Here is an 11,340-nt window from a genome sequence, read left to right as displayed (position 1 = left end):
TTCCCTGATTGGCTGCGGAGCAACTCCTGCTCGCTCTTTCTCCACCCTCATTGGGCGAGAGTCTCAGCCAGCGGTACTTCAAAGCAGGCGCTCCCCACACTTAGGCTGAGTTTAGCCGTCCAGAGACAGGAGTGTACTTAGCGCAAGTGGGGGAAATACAGCGGGGAGCGCCGAGGACGCTCGCGCGAGGCAGAGCCCCCCTTCGGATCCCGCCGCCCAGCCGGGAGACTTGGCTATGGCTACGTCTATACTTGGGGTAAGTCGGGAGGCGCTTCCGGGCTTGAGGACCTCGGCTTTCGTTGTCTTCTTTTTTTTTATGGGCGAACCTTAAAACTGTTGCTGTCGCCGCAGCGAGCAGTTTGTGGTTGCACGTCGGGAGAAAGGGGGTAGAAGCGTAAAGGTAAAATAAAGCTTGCTTTCTTTCGATTCCAGTAGCTGTAAAGAAGCAGCTCGTTTTTGCTCGCCGATCTGATTTGCAGCCCTGCCATGTTTTCCTAAAATTTCTGCGCGATTCCCCCGCGTAGGCTGCTCTGGTTTTCCCGGTTCGTAACCCATATCCCGCTCGAGATTTTCTCTGCAGCGTAGTTTTTGACCTTTTGGAGAGCGCATAGTTTTTGCTCTCGGGATCTTTGCCATTAAAGGCCGATTTGTTTGACCCACCACCGCCACAAAGGGGGGGGGGACGGGAGGAGATGAGAAAAATGCATCGACTTCATCTTTTTATAAAAAAAGCAGACGCGCGATTTCTTTCCGTTCTTTCTTTCTTTTTTTAAGCGCGGTTTTCTTTCTGCCTCTGTTGTGGCTGCTTCCTTGTCATTTAAAAACATCGGCTCCCACCGTTTCCTGCTGCTGGACGGCGGTGAAAAGCACGTCCAAATAATAAGATCGGCACCAATAATAAACCCAGCTAGGCGGGATGCGATGGCCCGGGAGTCTGATTGGTTTCGTTTTGTTTTAAAGGTCGAGTAAATTGCGCGGAACTTTTCGCCAGGACGCCGTGGCTTTCGAGGCCTGTTGCGCGCGCGTTTCCCCGCGGCGGCGGATCCGGGGCTTGGGCGCGAGAGGCTGACGGGCTGGTTTTTGTGTCTCCCTCCCCTCCACAGGAAGAGCCACGCTTCGGGACCACGCCTTTGGCCATGCTGGCCGCCACCTGCAACAAGATCGGCAACACCAGCCCGCTGACCACCTTGCCGGAGTCGAGCGCCTTCGCCAAGGGCAGCTTCCACCCGTGGAAGCGCTCCACCTCCAGCTGCAACCTGGGCTCCAGTCTGTCCGGCTTCACGGTGGCCACCAGCCGCGGCTCGAGCGGGCTGGCCAGCGGCAGCGGCACGGCCAACAGCGCCTTCTGCCTGGCCTCCACGTCGCCCACCTCGTCGGCCTTCAGCAGCGACTACAGCGGCCTCTTCTCCAACTCGGCGGCTGCGGCGGCTGCGGCGGGAGTTTCCCCTCAGGAGGCCGGCGGGCAGTCGGCCTTCATCTCCAAAGTGCACAGCTCGGCGGCCGACAGCCTGTACCCCCGCGTGGGCATGGCGCACCCTTACGAGTCGTGGTACAAGTCCGGCTTCCACTCGACGCTGGCGGCGGGCGAGGTGGCCAATGGCGCGGCGTCGTCGTGGTGGGACGTGCACACCAACCCGGGCTCGTGGCTGGAGGTGCAGAACCCGGCCGGCGGCCTGCAGAGCCCGCTGCACTCGGGCGCCCCCCAGGCCTCCCTGCACTCGCAGCTGGGCACCTACAACCCGGCCGACTTCAGCTCCCTCACGCACTCGGCCTTCAGCTCCACGGGCCTGGGCTCGACGGCGGCGTCGCACCTGCTCTCCACTAGCCAGCACCTGCTCACGCAGGAGGGCTTCAAGCCCGTGCTCCCCTCGTACACGGACTCCAGCGCCGCGGTGGCGGCCGCCAGCGCCATGATTTCCGGCGCCGCGGCGGCCGCGGCAGCTGGGGGAGGCTCGGCGCGCTCCGCCCGGCGCTACTCGGGCAGGGCCACCTGCGACTGCCCCAACTGCCAGGAGGCCGAGCGTCTGGGGCCGGCGGGGGCGAGCCTGAGGCGCAAGGGCCTGCACAGCTGCCACATCCCCGGCTGCGGGAAGGTGTACGGCAAGACGTCGCACCTCAAGGCGCACCTGCGCTGGCACACGGGCGAGCGGCCCTTCGTCTGCAACTGGCTCTTCTGCGGCAAGCGCTTCACGCGCTCCGACGAGCTGCAGAGGCACCTGCGGACTCACACGGGCGAGAAGCGCTTCGCCTGCCCGGTCTGCAACAAGCGCTTCATGCGCAGCGACCACCTCAGCAAACACATTAAGACGCACAACGGCGGAGGAGGGGGCAAAAAGGGCAGCGACAGCGACACGGACGCCAGCAACCTGGAGACGCCGCGCTCCGAGTCGCCCGACCTCATCCTGCACGAGGCGCGGGGCAAGGACTCCACAGCGGGGCCCAACGACTCGTAGTAGGGGCTGAGGGAGGGCGGCGGCGGCGGGAGAAGTTTTGGCGGGACAGGTTTTGGCGGGAGAAGTTTTGGCGGGACACGGACGCGCCGAGGAAGAGGCCGGAGGAGAGAGAGAGAGCGCGCGAGGAGAGGAAGCGGCGCGCGCGGGAAGGGAGGGGAGGGGGACGCCAAAGGCAACCCCAGAAACAGCAGCAGCAGCAGCACCGCCACTTTGGCTCCACTTTTCCCGGAGCTTTCGAAAGGGGGGGGAGAGAGAAAGGGGTGGGAGTGGGCGAAAAAGGTGAAGCAGAGGGCGCGCTTTTTAGACCTTTTTTATATATATATATAAAAAGACTCTTGTTGGAGAGACTTGAACCCTGCAGGAAAGGGCAGAGACGCAGACAAAACAACCATTCAGTAAACAATAAACCACGACCTTATCTTCCTGGCGAACAGCAATAGAAGCGGCTGGAGATCACGCGCAGGCTCCCCTCTCCGAAAAGAAAAGAGGGGGAAAAATCAGACTAAACCAAGCAAAATTTAAAGGGGGGCAAAAACAAAAACCAAACCATGAAGCAAACGAAACAACAACCCGCCACCCAGGACCTCACCACGCAGCCCTTTTGGAGTGGATTATTATGATATAGCTATACGTATAAACCTACTGCAGACTAAAGCAAGTCGTAATCGACAAAGCAATCAACCACAACGCTTTTTCTATTTAAATATTGGAAAAGGAGAAATCGTCCTTTACACACACACTCAGACACACAAACACACACAGAGGCTTAAGGTGAGAAATTAAACTGGAAAACGGTTGAGACAGTTTATCTCTGTATCATCAAACAAATGTATAAATAGGGTTTCAAAACACACACACACACAAAGGATCGCGTTCTCTCTTTTCCCCTTGTAAATGTCAATTCTAATAGGGATTTTTTTTGGGAGGGGGTAATTCCTGAAATTCAGGGGAGTTTTTTTTTTAAAAAAGAAATTATTATGATGATTATTATTATTTCTGATGCACTTTGTGGAGGTCAGTATATATGTAAGAGATATTTAACATGTTGAGTTAACATTTCACTCACACCAGTAAGTTAAGGTTGTTTAAAGGAATTAAATGCGTTTATCTGTATTGAGGGGGGGGGACAACACTTGGCATAATATTTTCATTTTGGTATTATTAAAGAACTCTGAACAATGCGCTCTGGGGTTTCATTTCCACCCCGCCCCCTGCCTCAGCCAAAGGACTTTGCATTGCGATCTGCCTTCCTCTTACTTAGATCGTTTTATCTCCAGGTACATGGGATCGGATTAGGCTTTCAATTCTATACACACTAACTAAGGCATGAGGGGCCCATTGAATTCCATAGGATTTCCTTCGGGTAAACACGCTTCCGGGTTGTGAGTTCCATGTGTTCAGCTCGAATGAAAATGCTGAATGCTATGAATACTAAGGATCTGGTGTCAGCCAGAACCCCTCAAGAACAATAGATAATCTGAATAAACCAGGTCCCCTTATTTAGGATTGCTGTTCGTATCCTATTGAAATGTCAGCGACAAAAATCGCCCGTTGATTTGGATGGGCTGCGATCCTAGAGCGCCTGGCGCAGCAGCCCAGTGTGTGAAAACCCAACTTGTTAAAGCGACTTATTTGTTGTTTAAATGATAGACATCGCCTCCCCAGAAAGAAATGAGAGACCCATCTTCAAACCCCATATCCGATCTTGGGAGATTTTCATAAATGAATTGCCTCTTATAAGGAGTTTAAAGATAAACCTTGGGCCGAGCAAGTATTTACTGTCTTAAAAAGCCTGCAACGCATCCAGCAAGGTTGCTCAGGTTAGAGAGGACGGCAGCCCCCGGGGAATAAATAGCTAGAGTCAATACTCCGGAAAAGACATTTCATGCCTAAATGAAAATCTTGTTAAATGTTATTAATTTTGACTTGGAGCACAGAGCAGCCCCCTGTGCCTTGTATTCCCTTATTAGAGATTCATGTCTTATCAAATATCTAATTAATCTCCTAGACATCATTTGTTCTGGCCAACTTTATCTCAGCTGGTCCGCGGGGAAAACCCTCAGAATATTCTCGGTGACAAAGCTTCCCTTGAAGATCCTTTTAATTGTCTAAATTAACTGCGCCGAATTTGCATGTCAAACGGCTAAGGGCAACCTGAGATAAAATGTAAACGTTTTAAAAAGCTTCCCCCAAACCAAGCACTTGATTTGATAACTGGTCCTTTTTTTTAATGTTAGGGAAGAGAACTGGCTCCTTTCCCTTTTCAAAAGACAGTTGATCTATGCAAATAGTGAATTGGAAATGCTTATGTCTCCCCCATGCAGTCAAATGGTCCTCGCCTGTTATTTGAATATCAGTGGCTCTGCTATTGAAAAGGTTCAAGGATGCTCTCTGACTTCTTTGTGATTACGCAGTGCAGCGTCTTATTCTAAAGGGGGGTGGAAAAAACCTCAGGAATAATTAAAGCCTGGGATAAGGCCTGGGAACACATTTGGGACAGGAATCTCATTTAGACGGGCTCTTTCAAAATAAGGCACAGTTAAATTGACCAGAAGGCAATTATTGAAATGAAAATTATTTTCACTCCTTTTGTCTTCTGACCACCAACTTAACAGTCGCAGGATATCTTTTTTTTTTTTAAAGGGAAAATCGTTCCAATGAGATAATTGCGCTACTTTAAGGGGGAAGAGAGAGACTCTGCGAAGGAGCAGAGAGAAAGAGGTTACATTGGGGGGTGGGGGGGAAGGGGAGAAAGTTAATTTAGATTGCACGTTTGCAGAAAGAAAGGCGAAAATATATGTGAAGCCCCTTTTTTATTTTACGAAATTTGGCATGCAAATGCAAGCAACCCAGCCGATCCGATCCTATCCTATCCGCTGGATTTGCTGGCAAAACTAGGCGAAAGAGTCCCTGAATAAAAACATCTGTTGTGTCTAGCAGGGCTCGTATTTAGCTTCCCTCGGTAATTGTGCTGAAATGCAGCCGCTGAAAACCGGGGCTAGATTATAATGTCTCCTCCAGCAGTATTGTGAACCCGGAGTCTTTCAATGCAAAGCTGAGAAGGGCTGCCAGAAGCTTATCTGCAGGAAAAGGGGCAATTTCACTTTGAGCTGTTTATCTGTCTACCGGTGTCGTGGTAAATAATACGATTCTTATTTATTTTATTTGTTTCGCCCGACACAGGGCGGTGTCGATAATGGGCTCCTCTCTCCCCACACTCTGGCAAGCTTAATTTGGGGGGCGGTGGGGGGGGAGGAAAGCGCTTGCTAATTGTGTGAATCTCTCCATGCCCCAGACCCAAGACTCCACAATGCATTTGTGTTGTTTATATTGGGGTTTTTGGAAGGAGAAGAGGGAAGACAACGGCAGCTGGGGGGGGGGGGACAGAGGACACGCTTGAGGAGGGGCAAAGTAAACAGAAAGCTTTATGAGCTATGCAGAATACAGCTTCCCTCTCTCCCCGGTCAGTTGTGCTGTTGTTGTGTGGGGCTTGCCTAAGGAATGCGTCCTGGCTGGGTTATTTTGGAAGCAGGCTGCTTTGTTTGCGATCTGTAATAAAAAAGAAACAAATAAATAAATAAAACCCAGATCAAAGGGCTCCCCGTCCAGGTCCCACTTTCTGCCAGGCCGGGGTTACAATTCTCAGCTCAATGATCAAGGACCTCTTTGCATTCCTGTTGCCCCTTCGAGGTCAGGAAACGTCCATCATTTACAGACTCCCCAGAAACCGAGAAAGGGGAAAACTTCAGAGCCTGGCCGAGAGGGGAATAAGAAGGAATGCTAACTTTTTTTCCCCTTCCCCACCCCCCCGGAGGATGGGTATATTTATCCAATAACCGGAAACAAATCTGATCATTGTTAGAACTCTCAGATTTTCGCAGTCCCATATGTTTGTGTGTCTGCGTTTACGCACACATAAGAAAGGATGAGAGCAGAGGCAAACTCGCTCCCTCTTTTCCATTTGTTTTAGTGGAGAGACACCCCCGCCCTCTTAAAAGGGGATTTGGAGAGCCTAGACAAGGCACCAGGAAGGGGAATATAGGCTGGGGCCGTGTGTGTGTGTGTGTTTATGGCTGAGCGGGATTGTGGGGGGAAGAGAAAACTGCTTTCACTGGATGGCACTTTACGCGTGAGGTTCACCCAAAAGACTGTACTTTCTCTCACCCCGGTATTGTTACTTCCGGGGAGGGGGGGACACACAAGTCAAAAGAGGGCTAGTTTCACCCCGCGGTTTAGATCGGCGGGCACATCAACGCGCACCCTCCGGGGCTGCAACCCAAAATCTTGTTCGCCTAGGCGGAGGACTTGCTGCTAAGCAAAAACAGCAGAGGATGGTGCTTTAGGTGCTAGAGACTGAAGTGGGGAGGGATCGGGCTCTGCTTACCAGGGAGGGAGGATATCTGAAGCCGATCTGTTGTCCTATTCAACCGGATTTCGCCCCTTATTTCATGCATGCTCCTTGGGGTTTTCTGATCAAATGCCTCCCTGTTTAATTTTGTTCTATGAAGTTTATATTTGCGCGCGTGTGTGTGCTCATCCTCGTATAACCGCGACAGCTGATTATTTTTCACATCCACCCACCCATACACGCAGCAAGTTTATCTTCTAATTTATTTGCAGCCGTTATCTGTATTCACCCAAGAATCTTTTTCCGAGCTCAAAAAAAAAAAAAGCAGATGAGGAATATGCTGCAGAAAAATCCGGCCTATTTGGGTAATTGGTATACTAAGTGTTTATTTTAAGTGAGAATAATTTAGCTACAAATTTCCTTAAGGAATAACATTCTTAACGTATTAAAAAAACCCCTGAAAACTCTGATTTGCTTTTATGTTTGACAGTCACTTTTGAGTCCTTGGAGAAGAGAAGGAGGGGAAGGAACCGGTGGGAGGGAAGGATTCTGATAATTTCTGACTCTTTGGCGCCATCTAGAGCTCGTCGGGGGGGGGAGATTCCTTTCCGATTCATTCCGAAAACCGTCTTGTGTTATATTCTCTGTAAGAGAATTGTGGTACAAACCTCCACTTTTTTCCTCCCTTTTTGGCCAAGCCGGCACCTCCTACATCTATCTACAACGAAGCAGCTAGGACCGAATGTTCAACAGATGCCACTTATATAGAATTCGTGCATTTGTGAACACTAATAATAGTACATAAACCGAAAGGAGGAGAAAAAAATCTTTCTGACTCTGGGAGTCAGGTCATTGTTCCGTTTTTCTTCTCCTCTTTATGCATTCCATATATTAGGGGCATCGATAGGAGTCTTTCCATGTTTCTGAAGACCCCGGCGCGCGATGGCTGCAGCTAAGGCCATTTCCCAACCGGGACTAGGTTTGGACAAGCGCGGCGTGGCCAAAGGCTCTTTCGCCTCCGTGCGCCACGTGCCGAGCGGTGCATTTTATTTGCAGAACAGAGAGGTTGAAAAGCTCCTTCCATCCTTTCTTTGGCCAAGGACCTGAGATCGTGGCGTTGCCGATCGATTTCAGACCTTGCGCGCAAAAGCTACGGATTAAGGGAAAGTGGCCGTATTTGCCGCCGCCGCCGCCGCCACCTAGGTATGGTGACTCCGGTTCCCCCGGCTGCTGCCGCTCCTTAGGAGCAATTTGGAGCCTGGCGGCGTTGATGCTTAAAGCCATTTCTATCCGCTTTCGCTCTGGCACAAATAATGGGGTGCTAATTCCACCAGAGTAAGACAGTTTGGAAACGCGAGAGGTTTTTTCTTGAGAAACGCCGTAACGTGGTGGAAAAGGGTTGCTTGGCTCGAGATCAGACCTCCTGTCCCCCCCCCCCCGCAACTTTCCCATTGCGCCAAAACATAATGTTTACATTTCCCCGTTCAAATACTTCCCGTTCCTGGCGTTTAAGCTTGCATTAGACGGCGCAGAAGGCGCAAGAACCACTTGCAGCTCTTTGCGGCGCACTGTAAATAAAAGGCTCAAGGAAGGAGAGAGGAGCTTGGGAAGATCAGAGGAGGAGGCTGACTTTTTTCTTCTTCTTCCCCCCCTCGCTCTATCTCTCACTCTCACTCCCCCCCCCCACCTCGCTTCGCCCATTTGGAAAAAGCCAAGCGGACGGAAACCTTTGATTCCCCCGCCGCCTAGCCAAGAAGAAGGACAGGCCTGCGGGAGGCCCGGGCGTTTTGGTGCGGTCAGCTATGTAAACGTGGCTGCTCTGCTTGCACTGCAGGCTCCGCCTCCCCGCCGCCATCCTCTCCCTCGGCGCAGCCCAATGAGTTTGGGCTTTTGCCTCGCTTGCTGCCGGTTTAATATCCGTCTCCCCGCGCTGCCTGTTTCCAAGATGTGCTAATTACTACTTGGATAGCAGGGCCCCCAAGTCCTTGTCCATTACCCTACTACAAAGTAGGGCTTTTTTGCTTGGGGGGGGGCGATTTATTTTTTTTAATTATTAAAAAAAAAATGCCTTTCAGCCTAAAGCTGCCTTACCTGAATGTCATAATTACAGTAATTATGTACATCCAAATTACATGCTAATTAAATTAGAATCAAATCGTTCTAAATCGAAATCAAATGAGGTAGCGGGAATTAATCAATGACAACATAAATAGAGAGCTTCCTTAGGGGATATTTATTGTAACGATCCAAGAGGGAATCTGAGCCGAAAAGTCACCTGTTTATTTACTTTTCAATTAGTAATAATTTATGCTTCTTCGCCGTCTAAATTTCGAAGCTGTCGGCTGATTCCCCGTGCCCTCCTCCCTCCCTCCCCAGCCTCTATAAATCAAATAGAGCATCAGACTGGGATGGAACCGTCAGAGACTCCCCCAGAACCTCTCTGAAATCCGGGGACATCCCGGCCAACAAAAGGGAGCCCTTCTCTCTCGTTGCCCCATTGAGCCTATGTAGGAGCTATAGCAGGGCATCCTAGGTTTTTCTGTACCGTCCTATTAAGACTGAGCTGGAGAGTTGCGGAATGGAAACACGCGCGCTATTACGCACCAAACACACAGACCCCTTCCCCCCTCTCCCTCCGCGTCCGCACCTACTCCGTGCTGCAGAGAGACGAATCAAGCGGGTTTCCACCCAAGAGCCTAATTCCACTGGGAACTGGTCACACACACACATATCCCGATTTTCTCGGCCAAGTACATGACTGAACGCCGCTAGTGTTTGTGCACGCTGCGATCCACAAACCGTTTTCAAGTCGTTAGCCGCCATCCACAGAAGTTGGACGGGGCGCAGGTGCACAGGACCCCCGATCGTTCTCCAGCAGCTCTTCAGTGCAGGATGGTGTGTGTAAAATTGTTATGGGAATCGCGTACCCAAACCTGGTGTGCCTGGCTCGGACCCTCTTCCAGGTCCAGGCTTTTCACGTGGGGACACTTTTCCCTACCCCACGTTCTTTCCCCCCGTCACCTCGGATCATCAATGACATAGACTCGATGGTGCAAACCTGGAATGGTGGGGTTTGCCAGAGATCCCGGTCCTCCCCCTCCCAATTATGTTTCCCCCTCGGGCCTTGGCATGCCCTAGGAGACGGCAGCCTGGCAGCGCCGTCCTATGCAGGTCTACTCAGAAGTAAGCCCCCGTGGGGCACCAGTAAGACTCGGAGACAGTCGTCGTTGGCTCAGGCTGCAGTCCCGTACGCGCTTCCCTGAGCATAAGTCCCGCTGAACTCCGTGGGAATGACCTCTGAGCAGACCTACCTACGGTTGCGCATAGGCGCTAATAAACCGGCCCTGTTCTTTTCTCGCTAAGCGCAGCAGCCAGCCAACTCCTCTTGCTTTCTGCCGCCAGGCGAGCTCCAATTGCCGCCGGGCCGTGTTTGCAGCAAATGGAAGGACGCGTTGCTCTTCAGGCTCCTTGTCTTTTCTGCCGCCTTTGGCTGACTCGGTTCCCCCACCTCGTTCCTTCCTCTCCACTTGCTTAAGTATCTGACCCGCCTCCCCGGAGAGCAGCAGTGGGCAACTCGGCCCTCCTCTCGGGGGAAATGCCAAGTAGTGGTGGTAATGAACCATTGCTTGTTTATTTTATTTTTATTATTCCCCTTCTCCCCCCCCAAAATTATCCCTTCGAAGGCTGAGGGACAAGGCGCCTTTTTTTTTTACAACAAGGCAAAAAAACAGCCGGTTGTGAAAACACACCACACTGGGCTTTGACAGGCTGAAGCGAGTCTCCTCAGAGCAAGCGGTTCTGTCAGTGGCGGGAGAGAAGCGCCTCCTGAGCATAGCTGTCAACTTTTCTCTTTTCTCGCGAGGAATCCTATTCGGAATAAGGGAAACGTTGACAGCTATGCTCCTGAGTGTCCGCGGGCGCCCACCTGTGGGAACAGGAATCTCCTGCGCGCGAAACCTGTCGCTTCAGGCGAAATTTACGCGGGCCGAGGCGAGGGGATTCGTCACTCGGCCTGGCTAGAGGGCTTCGGGTGCTGCTGGCTTGAGGAGGAGGAGGAGAGCGCGAGGGCCCAGCTTCTCCCACGGAGTAGCCCAGGCACCCCCAACCTGCGGCCCTCCAGATGTTTTCGGACTACAACTCCCATGATCCCTAGCTAACAGGACCATTGGTCAGGGATGATGGGAATTGTAGTCTCAAAACATCTGGAGGGCCTCAGGTTGGGGATGCCTGGGGTAGCCTGTCAGGGCAATGGCGAGTTGGTGTTTTTGCAGCAGTAGGCAGATCCTTGATTCTCCCGCAGGAAAGAGCGGGAAGTTCCTCACAGGAGGAAGGTTTATAATGGCGCAGTAGTTTGCAGCTGCCCCTTCTCTGCGCATCTCTGGAGCCCAGCTGCTGAGGATGAGGGAGGGATGCGCACGCAAACGACGCGCAGAGTTGGAGACGCCTCGCGGGGGTTGGTTTGCTTTCCGCAGCGGCGACGGCGGCGGCGGCGTCCGGGACCATTTGCAAACCAACAGCACCTCCTGCAGGGTTCGCTTT

General features: G+C 51.9%; 1 protein-coding gene across 1 annotated transcript; it reads left to right on the top strand.

Annotated features, from left to right (window-relative positions):
* Positions 1-3,634, top strand: SP9 (Sp9 transcription factor). Its single transcript, XM_053359163.1, has 2 exons — positions 1-256; positions 1,104-3,634. The coding sequence occupies exons 1-2, from the start codon at positions 236-238 to the stop codon at positions 2,451-2,453; spliced, it is 1,371 nt and encodes a 456-aa protein (XP_053215138.1). The 5' UTR covers positions 1-235; the 3' UTR covers positions 2,454-3,634.
* Positions 3,635-11,340: the final 7,706 nt, after the last annotated feature.

The sequence above is a fragment of the Podarcis raffonei genome, chromosome 1 (genome assembly GCF_027172205.1).
Source record: "Podarcis raffonei isolate rPodRaf1 chromosome 1, rPodRaf1.pri, whole genome shotgun sequence".
NCBI classification, from domain to species: Eukaryota; Metazoa; Chordata; class Lepidosauria; order Squamata; family Lacertidae; genus Podarcis; species Podarcis raffonei.
The sequence above is the reverse complement of the archived record's forward strand: the minus strand, read 5'-3'. Positions and strand labels throughout refer to the sequence as shown.

Excerpts from the sequence above, each read along its gene's own strand:
- SP9 (XM_053359163.1), top strand. The coding sequence starts at position 236 with ATGGCTACGTCTATACTTGGG. Across the intron at positions 257-1,103 it reads TGGCTACGTCTATACTTGGG|GAAGAGCCACGCTTCGGGAC; the intron begins GTAAGTCGGGAG and ends TCCCCTCCACAG.